Below are 15,617 nucleotides of genomic sequence, written 5' to 3'. Positions count from 1 at the left end.
CAAAATAAGTAATACAATTTTATTAAATTTTTGTCTGCTAAAGAGATCTTTTTTTCCAAGCAGTGTAAATTGCTAGCAATGGCATAAACAGGAGAATCAGAATAATTACCACTACTAGTGGAGCTACTATTAAAGCTTCCTAAAGGATATTGGTGCCCCCTTTTGGAAAGTGACAACAGCATCCCCTCCAATTTCATTGTTGTATTCAACATGCATAACTGAGTTTCCCACCATTACTATTTTTAGTAAAATTAAACTTTCATCCTTTTGCCAGTCATAGTTTTCAACTTCTTCATGAACACAGAAAAATGGTTACTTGAAACAAATTTTGAACCATAAATTAGACTATAACTGGGTTGAGAAAAGCGGGCCGGCTGAGAACTAAATAAGTACAATATAAATGTTAATGACATTTTATTTCTAGTGAATAGACTGGTTTTCAGATGTGTTTAGGCAGAGATTCATTCTGCTTTCAAAAGGAAGCAAAATATGATTAGGAGGTGGAGATGGAACCTAAACATTTAAATGAGAGATAGAGAACTGTTTGGTGATAATAAATTTGATAGGTTATGTGTAATTCCCTGTGGAGAAGGTATGTAGATGTGCATGCAAACATACAATTAAACTAATTTTCTTGCAGCTTCTTGGTGGTATGGATTGAAAACAATTAAGTGCAGTAGAACTGTTCTGACACATTATCACATAAATCTTTTCACGTAGTTATCCCAAATTGTACTTGTTGGCATTACATTAAGGGGGAAAGCCACAGCCTCTGTTTCTGGGAGTTTCCAAATTGGCTGCAAAAAAAGGATAAATGGTATCTAGATAGCTCTTGTTACAGATACAGAGTTGAATTTATGCATTTATTTCACATTTCACTGAATGTGAAATAAAGCAGAATAGACAGCAGCTGCAGGAAGTATTGTGCAAGAAAAGAATCAGCATTTTATATTTAGGAGTTATTCACTTTACCTGAAGTGTGTTTCAATTACACCCTAAATTGTTTTTCCTTTCACCTGTGAGTCAGATCTGTGTTGAGAGCTCTCTTAGCTTAGTGCTTAGTGCTTAGTGCTCTCTCAGCAGAATGAAACATCTCCATCGTGTGGCCAACTGCAAGAAAGCTGAATTTATTTTTTTTTTTTCTAAAAACCGGCTAAGTTCGGGTGCTGTGAGGGTATGAGCCTTCCCACGGCTGCACTGTCTCCTCTGGCCCTGGTGACGGGCAGGCTCGCCCATCCCTCCATCCTTAAACACAAAGAATATCCATTTTCTCTTTTATACGGCATAGATGGAGAAACACAGTCTGGAAAAATACTGAAGAAAGCATTCTCATGTACAAAGCCCTACCCCACAGTGGCTCTTCAGACTGATTAGGAAATAATGATTTTCCCCCTTTCTATTAGTTTTTGCAAGTCCAGCCACGAAGCCACTGCATCTCTCAAATTAATTGCAAACAAGAAATCAACCCTGCAGTGTAAACTGACTCCAAATACAGGGAGAAGGTTCATAATTTCTTTAAGTTAAAAAAAAAAAAAAAGATTAAATAACTTGCTGTGCCTGCCTTACTGTGCAACTGATGTCAATTTTAACAAGTCCCTTGGATGTCCTATCCCCCTATTTTAGGTTTCTGTCAAGTGTTCTGTTTTGTAGAGATTCAGTCAGTGGTCAGACACATTATTTTTTTGTCAGTTGTAGATATGAGAGTCTAAGTTAAAGCTGTGGTTTTTTCACCAATTAGGAATAATTATTGTAAAGGATGGGGATATGCTACTTACTATGCAATTGAGGACAAAAGGAAGTCAAGGGAATAAATAAATCTGGCCTTTTTTCCCTGTCTTCTTCTGGGCAGCCCTTAGATATGGCAGTTTAATTTAATTCCCCTGCTTGAAACCTGGGCAATTCTTTCATCTTATCACACTTCTTTTGCTGCTCCTCTTCAGAGTTACTGTCCTTTTACCCTCCCTCCTTATCAACACCATACTGTGTTGAAAGCTGTTTTTTTTTCTTCCATACAGCTCTCTATGACTAAGTGGTTTTAACAGAGAACTAAGGGGGAGCTTTTCTCATTAACACAGTTTTATAGTGCAGGTTTTGATTAGCTTTACCTTAAATGAGACATTAGGAGCCATAGCAAGTGTCTTGCTTACACAAGGACTTTACAATCCCACCATGTTGATGATTTTCCATGCAGAATTTCCCTTTGGTAACTCATGTCCATTGACTCCCATTCTTTCACTGTGCACCTCCAAGAAAAATCTAACTTGACATGAGTCAACCTTCTTTCAATTCAGTAAAATATGTTTCAGTCTGTGCAAGTGAGTGACACGATCCATTATTCCACTTCCTTCTCAGATCATTGACCTTGGGACTCTGCAACCTGTGACCTGGCTGCCCCACCATATCCATGCTGATGCAGGAATAAAAGCATTTTGACAAAAATGTAGAAAATCAACTTTGCCTTCCCCACAGCATCCTTCCCCTTTCTATAAAAGCAAATTATAGTCTTTGTTGAAATACTGTCATTTTTCAACAGATTTTGAACCTCTTCTCTCAGCTTGCTAGATACTGTATAATGCACAGGCCTGCTGTTTTCTATGCTTAAATATTTTACTTCCCCACAGAGATTAATATTTTTTTATTCTTTTCTATTTTTCAGAGACGTGCAGCTGACAATTTGCGGAGACATCATCAATACCAGGTACAGGCCTATGTTTATTATTTGGGCAATTGTTTTTCTATGACTTCAGAATGTCTTCATGAGGAAAGAAAAATATGGAAGAGTTTCATGAGAAAGTGGAAAAGGAAAATAAATGGGTAAAACCATACAATATGTACTTATTTCCTCTTCAGCAAACAAGCTTAGTATTTTTGATGTTCAAACAAAAGAGTTTCAGAATACAATTATCTTCTTTTTGGAGCAAAAGGATATTTTCTAGAGAAATAACATGCTATCCAGTATTTTGCCCAGTGTAACATGGATTGCCTTTAAAAAAAGCAAACTCCTGCCTGCCAGGAATCATCAGGACCATATGTACAGTGAACTGACATGCTCCATCAGAACCTGCTCTTCATCGGTCCAGCTTTAATTCCATATTAATAACTTCCTTAATAACCTCTCTGCCTAGATACTCTGTATGTAAGCAATTATTTTTCATCCTTCTTTCTTCAGTTTCTACTTTTTTTAGATTATTATTTCACAATGAATAATTTTCATCTTTATTTTGAATTTTTGTTGTGTAAAAGTTAAACAAGGTGTGAGCTGTAGGCTTGGTAGTTAATGAATCCCATATGGGAAATAACTAGGTAAGCTGGGACTTCTCCAGCCTGAGGAAGAGGAAGCTGTGGGAAGTACAACAGGGATCTATAGAATCATGAGGAAGGTGAGCACAGAGCAGCAGTTTGCCATTTATCTGTAAACTCAATACCACATATGTACTACACTGCATAAGTGAGGCTGTATAGAAGGCCTTTTGAGGGAAGTGATTTTTCTCCTCCAGCCCTCACCTGTGGGACTGTATCCAGAGCAGCGTGTCATGACTGGGCCCCATACTACAAGGGAGATGTTAACAAACTGGAAGGGATCCAGCAAGGGAGCACCAAAGGTTAGAGGACTGTCATATAAGCAGCTCAGATTTCAGCCTGGAGTGAGTTAGGGGAAGTATACCTGCTGCCTTAAATATCATAGTGGATGGTTAGAGAGAAGGAGCCAGATTTTTCTTTGAGGTACAATGCAAAAGACAAAATGGACACAAGTTGAAGGAAGGGTAATTCTGTATGGTAAGGAGAATTGTCTTCACAGTGAGGCTAGTAAAGAACTGGAAAATGTTGCTCAGGGAGGCTGCAGTATCTCCACCCATGGAGATATTCAGCACTTGACTGGGCATGGCCCTGAGATGACTCAGACTGCCTCCAGGTATCTATTTCAACCTAAATAATTTCTAGAATTCTTAGAAGACAACAATGGAAGCTCCCAGACTGAAGGTTAAAAATAAAACCCCGAAATAGAATCTTACTCCATACTGTGGAATTCACTGGCAGAGAATTTTTGAATACTGGAAGTTTACATTAGTTCAAAATGCATAAGAAAGCCTGTCACAGCCAATTAAACCTAGAACTATCATTGCTGTTCAGAGAGTCACTGTGTCTCACAGCACAGGAGGCTTGAGAGAGAATAGCTGGAAATAAAGTTGTACAACCACACCAGACTTGCTCTCTTCATGAGGCATCAGCAACTACTCGCTGCCAGGCTGGATATTACTGGCAGGAAACATACCTTGGGTCAAACCCAACATATCCCTTCTCAGGATAATAAGCATTAATAGTTTCCATCAAATAGCAAAACAAATTTTCAAACAGGTTTGTATAGTTTTTGTCATATTTCTAAAGCATGAAAAAGCCCAAGCAGAGCCTGTGAGTGTATGTTTACTAATACCAAGAAAGCTAATACAATGCTTTGTATTTTTAGGAAGTTATGAGAAATCTGGTTAAAAGGTATGTTGCAGCAATGATAAGAGATGCCAAAACTGAGGAAGGATTGACAGAAGAAAATTTTAAGGTATGTGTTTATTTTTATCTTTATAGGTGTTTAAATAACCTAGTAAGATATTTTAAAATTGTGAAGCATATTTCTTACACTCAGTTATTCAGGTAGCATATAACTTGCTTCCTAGAGCAAGATCTTCAGCCTTGAAGATGCCAGGTATCCCAACATTGAGAGAGTAAAGTTTATTACTGACCCAAACATAAGCCCTTTTCCCCCCCTTTTTTTTTCTCTTTTTATTTCAAAAGAAAAGTCAAATTAGCTTTGATGTTCTGACATTTCATCTTTTTTCCTAATTTTTAGGAGTTAAAACAAGATATTTCCAGCTTTCGCTTTGAAGTCCTGGGTTTATTAAAAGGAAGCAAGCTGTCTAATTTGCAGACTGGGAAGATGAGCAAAGACACTGCCTCTCTGTCAGAAAATGAAGAAAATAGCGAGAGTGAAGGAAACAAGAAAGGAAAGAAGAAACCCTTCAGCCTTTTTGACATAACAACGATGATTCACCCACGATCAGCCAATATCGCCTCTGAAGGACATAGTGTAAGCAATGGCTCAGCAATGATGGTGTCGGAGACCACTCAGGAGAAACAAAAGCGGGTGAATTTTGTAACAGACATAAAAAATTTTGGGTTGTTTCACAGACGATCAAAAACAAACTCTGTGGAGCAGAGTAAAAATAAAATATACACCGTTTCTGAAGAAGTTTCCCGCCAACAGGCAGAAGAACAATGTGAGAAAACTGATGAACTGGAAGAGGGAGAATTGATCATGAACTGTGAATTAAACTTCCGAAATCCTGGCAAAAAATGTGTTTTAGCTGAGTCACAAAATACCAGTGAGTCTTTGGATTCACACGAAGAGGGGAGTATTTGTCCTTCAGAAACAGAGAAAATGGAGTTACAGAGCTCAGAACCTGCCACTCCACAGGATCAGCTGGGCAAGGCTTTGGACATTAGCATTGACTCTGATGGGAAACAGGAAACAATTGTTCAGGGGGACTATGTGATAACAAGGTTGTGATGCTTACAGGAGGAAGCATTTACAAATATATATATTTTGCATAGTGCTTTTGGGGGGGAATGTTTTAAGAACTATATTAGCTAATGCAGAATTACACTTTATAGTACTCAACTGTGGCACATGATCTTGTAACATAGTAGTCAAGAGAAAGAAAATATGAGGACCTTCTGTTTTGTAGCCTGCTTTAGCTTTCACGATTTGTTTTACATTTTTTAATAAATGGAAGCATCTTGTATTCTTGTACTGTTGCAATAAACCACAGAAACTTTTTAGCTATCTTTTTCAATTACAACAAATGGAATTTCTCTCATATGATAGTTGACTCCTATGATAAATATTTTTCTATGCAAATAAAAAGTAGCTTAAGAGACTTGTAAGCTTTTATTTAACTTTGTAGGTTCTTAAAAGATTCTGTGCGCCATAATAATCATATGTGGCTCCTGCCAGCATAATTCATGTCAAGCTATTAGAATCATTTGTTTAAATTGCTAGAAACTTGTGTCAAAATCTATACAGAATCAGAAGATAAATTATATTCTTTTATTTATTGAAGGAATATGAATACCTGTAAATTATGAAAAATAGGTCTATTTGATTATTTAATTACAACTTTTCCCTCACAGCAAGAGGAGTGTGACTGTCCTGATTCCATTGTTAGAAATGCATTTGCAAGTTTTGAAGACTGTAGAAATGTTTCTTAGAGGAAAAGAAATATCTGTGGCCTACTAAAAACTGATGATGGATTACTCCCCAAGAAGCCTTTATCACCACAGCTACTGCTTCTTCAACCGTCTATTTTTCCTCATGTGGAGAACCTATGCACTTTAATATTCAGCTGCTTATTAGCTTCTGCCTTTACAACACACTTGGATTTGATAAGGGAAAGATACTTCAGGAATAAAAAAGCATACAGCGATTCCCCTGAGTACTTGAATAAATATGGCAATTTGTTGAGAAGTTTTAGAAGGCATGCCTTAAGGGAGTTTCTTTGACAATTTTACAGTTTGGGGGAACCTGATTGGGTGTTTTATAATAGATACTAAATGTATAAAGAAAACCTAATCGTATTTTTCATAACTGATGAGTGACTCACTATCTTAGTTAAAACTAGTATTTTTAAAATTAAACATTGTGGGGTTTTTTTAATCATTGGCTGATGTTCTACATTATTAAAAATGTCATTTTACAACTGGCATAAGACTAACCACCCCTAGCTTTCAACACCATTCTTTCCCCCACAGAATATACTACAAAAGTGTTGTTATTTCACTCTTAACTTCCTCAGCCCTACCATGGTAGATTTTGTAATTCATATTAGGATGTATTAAGGAACTTCCAGATGCATAGAGTGAATTTACATTTCTGATGGAATCTATCCCATGTAAACCTGTAGGGCCTGACCTAAAGCCATGTCATTCTGGATCTAAATTGTCCTGGTACTGAATTGTGTCTTAGAAATCCAGGCAAACCCCTCTCATCTCTATACTTCAAGGTGAGTTTTCCAGCTCTGCTTTACATATGTGCTACTCTTTCTGATGTCACATACTGAAAGCTTCTTTCCTCCACACCTGTTTGTGTCATGGCAGATACAGTTAAACCAAAATGGAAAATATGAGTCATAATTGGAAAATAGTTTGTACAGCTTTGCAGCAATGTGTTCAAATCATATTTGTTTGGTTAGTTTCCATCTTGGCCTCTTGACTGCTCTGTAGACCCTCTCTCCTTCACGTCTCTCTCCTTGTCCACCTTTAGATTGTAAGCTCCTTGGGGCAGAGCCTGCAGCTTTTCTGTCTGGAAAGCACCTGAATTATTACAAGTATAAAAAGAAATAAATAATAATAATAATGGTGGAATACCCTCATATCATTTGTATTAGGTTAACTCTTTTAGAGAGTTCTTTTTTTACTGTAACATTTTTGCCAAAGATGCCATAAGGCAAATGTGTCACATCGTCACAAAATTTTCTACATGCCAGTTAACAGTCCTTCCCAGCTACTGCATTCAATTTCTCATTCCTCATCATGGTTTGTAATGCTTTTGACTCCTAAGCTTACTCCCTTTACACTAGCCAAATTCAAAACAGACAGTGCTTGCTCAAAAGAGCTTTCAACACATTCCAGCCACATGGTTTCACTCCAGACAGAAAGTGCCTGAGCACGGTATTTGTATTGCAAACATCACCATTATCAGAACAATTTAACTACAACAGGTCTAAGAGTTGTGCCTATTATTCTGGCATCATAAGAGCCTGTTTCAGCTGTGCATAAAGTTCCCAACACAGTAAAGTGAAATATCAGCCACACCATCACATCATGATCCCACTGTGCTGGGCATCAGTCTAAGCCATGGATACATGACAGAGCAGCAGAGACAGTGCAGGTGGGCAGGATATTAAACCACGGGGACACAATTTATTGCATAGCAAGAGGCTATTGCTGCCTTCATTTTTTCTTACATCCAAATACTGAGACATCAGTCTAATAAATAAAGCATACTTAAAATCAACATTTGCTCTATTTTTATGCTATTTTTAGGCATTGAAGCTTGACAGTAATAATGACCTGATGTAATTAGGACCTGATGGAACTTAAAAGTAATGCCAAATAAGCACCTCATTCTGTGACAACAGATGAGTCCAAAATATATCCAAAACTAAAATGGTGATGGACTTCTGCTGCTTTGCAGGCAGCCAAAAAAACCCCCTTTCTCACTGGATGCCTCTGAGAGGACACCTGTGCCAAGAAAGATCAAGATATGCACAGAGCAAAGCTCGTAATGCCACAGCAGAGGCATCATTAAGCTTTGCAAAGCTGAGCATATTTTCTCCCCCAAAAGAAAGTAATAAATAAAAAAGTTCTACCCTACCTGTCCCTTCCTGCAGCTTCCATTAGCATCAATATAGGAGGAATACAAACGGACGAGGATATGAACCCCAATAAAACACAGTTTTTTGAAGCAGAACTTAAAATCGTTAAATGTTTCATGCAGCTAGAAAACTAAGTACAAAAGGGTTTAATACCAGTATTAGGTTGCTTAAAGTGTTGAGAAAACATTTTTTAAATTTTTTATCTTTTTATTTTTGTAAGGAAAAAACCTGACTGCCCTTTATTCTTCAGCTTTTTTTTTTTTTTTTTTTTGCTTCATTTCTTCAGCTCCTGGAGAAACAGAGCACAGACAGCCCAGCAGGACTTTGCCACTTTGGCATAGCTGGACAGGAGACAGGAGGCAGCTTGAATACATTCAAGACAGTGCTTCACGTTGATTCACAGTCAGAGGCCAGGTGCTGCATGCTTACCTTCAAGACAAAATTGCAATATCTCCTTCTGACTCTGCATGCTTCTGTGGCCCTCAAGGGCACTGCAGAAGTCAGAACATCAGAGGATTCAGACTATGGGGTCCTGTGGGCCAGCTGCAGGCCGCAGCTATATTTGTATGTGGTACAATATTACCAGAGACCAAGCCTCTGCCAGGAGTAACCACAGCTCTGCAGTTGGTTTTAATCTCATTTTCTTCTTTCCTAGATTGAGACCATTACATTGAGTGGTATGAGCTAAACATATCACACAGCACTTTCTTTTTGATAGATCAGAATTTAGTGAGAACTTCTACGGCTTTCTCAATACAAGTTGTTTTTGTAAATAAATAGTACCTCGTTCCAGGAGAATGCATATCTATAGTTATAGCTGTTGGGAGCTGTAAAAGGTGAAATTTCTGGTATTTGGGCACTCAAAATTCTTCAAAAGTGTATTTGATGCAAGAACTTCTTCCTTAATGGCATCCTTTGACTGATCTTTGAGGGGGAAAATTTTTTCTTAGCTTCCTCACAGGAATAAAGCATAGAAAAAAGACACAAAGAAATTATTATATGTTCTTCTTAAATTCTATATGTATATTGCAAGCTATAACACTCCAATTACTGTCAAAACCTCAGATGAATATTTCATCATAGTCTGAGAAGCAGCATGAAAGAGAAAAGAAGCAAATCATGTCTAATTATTGTGAAGAGGCAATGAACTTTTGAATACAGTTCAAAACATTTAGTATCAAGTATTCTTTTGAGAATATAGCAGTACAAGTTGGATAACAACATAATCCATCTTCATTTTAAGGTCTCTTAAGAGACACCAAAAGCTTTAGTGGTTAGGGTAACCTCACAAAAATCATAATACTGGTAAATAGTAATAGTAAATAATAGTGCTGGTGATGATAGTGGTAGTTAATGCAGTAGAGTTTGTAAGGTGCATAAAGTGTTTGTAAAGGTAACAATAGCAATACTATATATTTATCCCTGGGAAGATGGAACTCGCTACTCAAAGTTTGCCTGTTTCCCATATCAAGCAACCATTTGATAACACGAGTAAACTGTCCTTGGGCACATCTGTCTTCCAACATAGTCACTCTAATCTCTGTTGAGAAAATCTTACTTTGTGTTTAAACTCTTCCCCTCACTGAAGTTTTAATTATGGACCCTACATTCGCTGCAGCATGAGCAGATTAGAGATCCTTTGAGACAGTTTATGGCTAAGTAGTTGGATATACTCCAAAATAAATTGCAGCAGTTAAGGATGAATTTCAATCCTCCAGATATGAAAAGAAGTTGAACTCATTGAACTACATCAAACCAAGTTCAGTAACCACTGATTTAATACTTGATTAGTTGCTTTGTTTGTAGAAGTGTAAAGAATGAAACAGAGGTCATTTCTCATTAATATCAAAAGAGGAAAAACAGCTGCAACTTCAACCATCATGACTTTAGAGCCGCAAGAGAACTACATCATACAATTTCATCACAAGTGCCTCCAACATGTAATTCTCTTCCTAAATTAATCATAGTCTCTGCTGTTGCTAAATATAGCTATGAAACGTTTACACATATGAATAGTTTCAACTGTTCACATTTGTACTTTTGGGTAGCTGCTATCTTTTAGTTATATAATATTTTTCTGACTACTGATGAGTTTGCTTTGACTGTACTCATCCCCCTTCAGCCTTGGGTTTCTTTGTAGTCTAAACCACATGCTATTTTCATTTCAATTAAACTTTCTGCTCTCTTTAATTGACTGTGACATTCACAACCGAGTGCTATGCAGCAGTAGGAGTTGCACTGCTCATTACTGCTGTGACCTTTTCATTCTGGCCTTTAGCTCTTTGTAACCTACTACTTTTCTACCATGGTACCACATTGGTACACTCAAGGGCCAATGAAACTTTCAATTTCAGACACTTAATATCAGGATAATTGTCTTTGATAGAGATTCTTGCCGCTTTTTTACATTTAAGAGGGAGTTCTATGACTGGAAACCTGTTTCCAATAGCTGATAGCTGAAATGAACACAAGTTCAGCATGGTGCTTCTTCAGAATCTTTTCTCTCACTTTTCTTTGACAATGCAGTTGAGGATGTCCTTGTTCAAAAGGAAGTCTCCTGATGGCAGCATCCTCAGTGTTGCATTCTAAGAGTATGAGAGCCGTGCTTGCAGTGGAAAGAGAGGAAATGTTCAAGATGTAAAACAGGTGTTTCCAGAAAGGCTGGTTCCAGTCTGAAGGTTACTAAGAGAACTTACAAAATATTCCACGGCATGGAGTCAAGAGTTAATTCATAAGAGCTGGCATACTTTTATTCAATGGAACTGAAAAAGCAGGAATAGCCCCATTTATACTTGCTTTCTATGCTCAGCTTTTAAATTCACAATAAAATTATTCCATAAATATTTAAACAGGCAATAAAAGTCCATGGTTAGTGAGCAAGATAAAATAATGTTCTAGGAATCCATGTGTTTTACTTTAACAGGCTAGTAAAAAGACCTTTTTTTCTCCTGTAATAGCAAATCTTTGAGGATTGAAATACTGTATTCCTGAACTCCAGACCCCATTTAAAAAAAAAAAAAAACAAACAAACCAAAACCCTTCAACCCCCCCCCAAAAGAAAAAAACAAAGTCACAGAGATTTTCCAGTTTTTAGAGATTCATGAGGTTTTGTAGTTAATTAGTACCCTAAGAACATCTGAAAGCATTGAGCTAACTTTTCATAAATATAATGGACAGTACTGACTGCTCCTTAAATGTGGCCAAGTGAGAATGTCAGCTGCAAAACAACTCATTCTGGTTAATGACTTATGCTTTTAGCATACAAAATGGAGTTTACCAGACGGGTGATGCATCATTTTCTGAAAGTGTCAACTTGTCTCGTATACAATAAGCATTCAAAGATATTCAGAAAAACTCAGAAAGTTCTACACAGATGCTCATTAGTGCAATAATTTTTATTCCTTTCTTCTGCATGTCTTCCCTGTCTGATACTTTGTTTTTACAGAGAATGTGTAACTCCTCTAATAAAAATAAATGTCTTACATTTTTCTGCTACCTATTTCTAAAAGTAGAAATTAAGACCAAATAATGAAATGTCACCTTTGACCTTATGTCTATAGGATTAAAAGATAGTTTACTAAGGAATATTAGAAATAGTTTTATTTGGGTTAATTATGTGTGGTACTTAGATATCTTTTTTCCAGCCATATCCAAAATGAATGCAGCTAGAAAAGCATGGAAATATTCTTTAACTGTGACTAATTTAACAGAATCCAATTCTACATCAAGAAAAAGAAGCAGAGAAAAGAAAATTGAAAGAGACATATTTTTATAAAGTTAGAGTAACGAACATCCGCATTCTTAGTTCCCTTCACTTTTATTGAGTAAAATTAGAGGGATCTTTTTTTCTCCTTTTTATTTTTTTTAAATTATACAGTTGCTTCTGTGGGTGCTTTGCAAGACACCCAGAATTTTATTTATTAATTATTAAGAATTTCATTAGCTGAGAGATGTAAATCAGGAGAGATTATGAGAGATTATGACCAGTCGTCTGACGACTGGTTCTACTGATGTTATTTTTACATGACTGTAACTTCCCAAGATCTAAAACTCTCTATTTCCCAAGTGAATTTATTGTCCTTGAATTGTGCAGCTCTGATCTGAAATCAGATCCACATGGAAGAAGCATGAGGATTTCAGCCACAGAGAAGTGTGCTCTGCTGATTTTAAGAGTCTATAGTAATGATTTGTTTACCCAGTCATAGATATGATATAGAGCCCTTGACAGTCACGTCTAAACAATAGTAACAATAACACAAAAAATATAATAGCACATAAATATAAAATACATGTAAGGAAGTATATCAATAGTTAAGGCTGTCTAAAACGGAACAAACACTTTTAGAGTTTGTTCTGTTTTAGAACCCAAAACATCGGTCTGAACACCCAGAGTTTTAGGAAGTCAAACTCTAACCCAAATCTGGCTCATATTTCCCCAGAGAAATAAATACTGAGAAAGTTTATTCATTAAGGACCATGTATGGTGGGGAAAGAGCACTTCATTTTGGAAGCTACTTCTTTCCTTGCTTGTTTGTTTGTTTTCTATTTCTGCAGAACATGAATAACTTCTGAAAACTTAAATATTCCCACACACTCACACACTGGAGCTGATGAAGAGAGAACCAGATGTATGATACTGAGCCAAGATTTACCCAGCATGGTCAAGAGAAGTAAGTGATGAAAGACCAAATAAAAGCAATTATAAACCTGAAACAAGATGCTAGTACTGCAAAAGAAAAAATTATTTACAATAAACCAGAAAAGAAACAATTTCCATGGGAAATCTATTTCCCACATAAAGACAGTGTTAAATATAATTTAAAGTATTTTCATTAGTCACCTGGAATTTTATTATTGATCTTCTGTGACATTGTCACCACTGCCAAGGGAGCATAACACTATTGACTTACCTGCTGATTCTGTCAAAATCACAGAATCACAGGAGGAACGAGGTTGGAAAAGACCTTTGAGATCATCAAGTCCAACCTATGACCTAACTTAACACCTGCTCATCAACTAAACCATGGCACTAAGTGCCACGTTCAGTCTTTTTTTAAGCACATCCAGGGATGGCGACTCCAGCACCTCCCTGGCAGACAATTCCATTGCCCAGTCACGTCTTCAGTGAAGAAATTTGGTGAGTATTGCTGAAAAAACCCAAAACCAACCAAACCCCAACATAAAATAAAAAACCCCACTAGCAGGAGGATGACTAACCCGGCCTGCATGAGCTGCGGCTGCTGCAAAAGAAAGATGTGCCATGCTCTCAAAGACATGCCACGTGCTTCCTACTCATCCAGATCACCAAAACCCCTAGAGCCACCTTGTCATCACAGCTCTGATGGCCAGAGGAGGCCCCTCCCTGGCCCTGAATGGGTGATAAGAGAAAGGGAACCACCTGCTCAGCTCCCTTTTAATTGCAGCTGTGATGGCCACTGAGAGCCCCTCCCTATACCCCAAAAACAGCCAATTTGGCAAGGCTTTGCCTGTTTTCCTGCACTTCATGTCATCCCATGCCGTTTCAATGTTTTGACTTGTGTCCAGGAATTTTTGCACATGTTTAATTTGTTCACTTTCTTTGCCTGACTTTTCCTTTGATTTGGTTTCTTCATTTGGGCATTTTGGTAAGTAAAATTTTAGCAAGTTTCAGTCATTTTCACTACTCATAATTTACTCTCAGTACATTTGGTTACGGTCAAGCCACTTCTAAATTTTCTGCCATTTTTGCACTTGCATTTTAATTGATAATACTTCCTTTCCAGATCGTATCTGAAAGTTTTCATCTCTGTGTTCAAAATTTCATTTACATGCCTGAAAGGAAATTCTTCATTTCCTGAAAGCAATAGAAATCCCAATGAGAATAAATGCAGAAAGGTTTGGTTCATTTCCTCGCACTTCACATCAGTTCATTTTCTTTTCTTGCTTTCACTTAATTTCAGGTTGCTTTTTTTTTTTTTACAATTTCATTAATTCACATTTATCCCTGTCACTTTCTTTAGATTTTCCCCTGATATTAGGGATTTAAAATAAATTATTTTGGCAAATTTTGGTCTGTTTTAGTACCCCTCATTCATCTAAGTACAGTTGGTTGTAGTCAGTGCATTTCAAATTTTATATATTTTTTTTCAATTTCATGTTTGATTGACCATGTCCCCTTTCTGGAGTGTTTGTACAATTGTCCTCAGATTTCAAGATTTCATTCCCTTTCCTGAAAGGAAGAGGTTCCTTTCAGGAAAGGGAATTAAATCTTTCCATTTCAATGACGATCACTTCAGCAAGCTTTGGTCCATATTTCTGCACTTCATGTCATCCATTGACATTTCTTGTCTTCATGTCATATCAGTTTTTTAATTTTTTAGAAGTTTATTTCTTCAGTTCCTTCTCTTTCTCTCTGTTTCCCTTTCTTCCCAGATTTTAATGATTCAAAAGGTAATAATTTTGGCAAGTTTTGGTCTATTTCACTGCACCTCATTTCAGCTCAGTACATTTGTTGTAGTCACTGAATTTCAAATTTTCTGGAATTTTCAAATTCGTTTTTGATTGACCATATCTCCTTTCTGGGGTGTTTGTTCAACTTTGTCCTCTGATTTCAATAAGGATCAATTGGGCAGGCTTCAGTTGATATTCCTGCACTTCACGTCAACCCATTGGCTTTCCTTGTTTTCACTTTGTATCAGATTTTTTTTTTCCTAGAGAATTTTTTTTTCTCTTTAAGCATTTCATTGCATCAATTTCTTCTCCTGTCTTTTCATTTCACTTTGTTCCCTGATTTGGGGATTTCAGTGTAGTGAATTTTGGTAAGCTTCGGTTCTTTTTTCAGTGCACCTCATTTCATCATGCTTATAGTCACTCCATTTCCAAAGTTTCTTTTTTTTTATTATACATCCTTTCCAGAGCATTTGTGAGACTTCCTTCTCCATTTTCAAGATTTCATTTCCTTTCATGAAAGGAAGTTCTTAATTTCACAAAAGGAGAGGAACTTTTCTGATGGGAAAATAAATAAAGAAATGTTTGAGAACTAAATATGCACGATATCTTGATTGATATATTTACTGAAATACACGGACCTGTTTTCTTTTTCATTTCATAAGCTATACAGCTCCAGGGCAGCTGCTGAAATGATCCCTCATGAGAACCTCTGTACTGAGAAATTAAAAGGAATCAAAATCTTATGGAGCAGAAAAACCCTTA

General features: G+C 36.8%; 1 protein-coding gene across 6 annotated transcripts in view; it reads left to right on the top strand.

Annotated features, from left to right (window-relative positions):
* TRPC4 (transient receptor potential cation channel subfamily C member 4) overlaps positions 1-8,544 on the top strand; it is a 134,220-nt gene extending 125,676 nt beyond the window's left edge. For 3 of the 6 annotated variants that reach the window (XM_074535374.1, XM_074535373.1, XM_074535372.1), the window contains 3 exons: positions 2,657-2,698; positions 4,466-4,555; positions 4,844-8,527. In XM_074535374.1, coding sequence (XP_074391475.1) covers positions 2,657-2,698; positions 4,466-4,555; positions 4,844-5,560 — 849 coding nt within the window. In that variant the 3' untranslated portion in view covers positions 5,561-8,527. Of the gene's footprint in view, positions 1-2,656; positions 2,699-4,465; positions 4,556-4,843 lie in introns of all 6 variants that reach the window. The other 3 variants (XM_026790634.2, XM_026790633.2, XM_074535375.1) reach the window with 3 other exon arrangements.
* The last annotated feature ends 7,073 nt before the right edge of the window (positions 8,545-15,617 follow it).

This window comes from Zonotrichia albicollis, chromosome 2, assembly GCF_047830755.1.
Source record: "Zonotrichia albicollis isolate bZonAlb1 chromosome 2, bZonAlb1.hap1, whole genome shotgun sequence".
NCBI classification, from domain to species: Eukaryota; Metazoa; Chordata; class Aves; order Passeriformes; family Passerellidae; genus Zonotrichia; species Zonotrichia albicollis.
The sequence above is the reverse complement of the archived record's forward strand: the minus strand, read 5'-3'. Positions and strand labels throughout refer to the sequence as shown.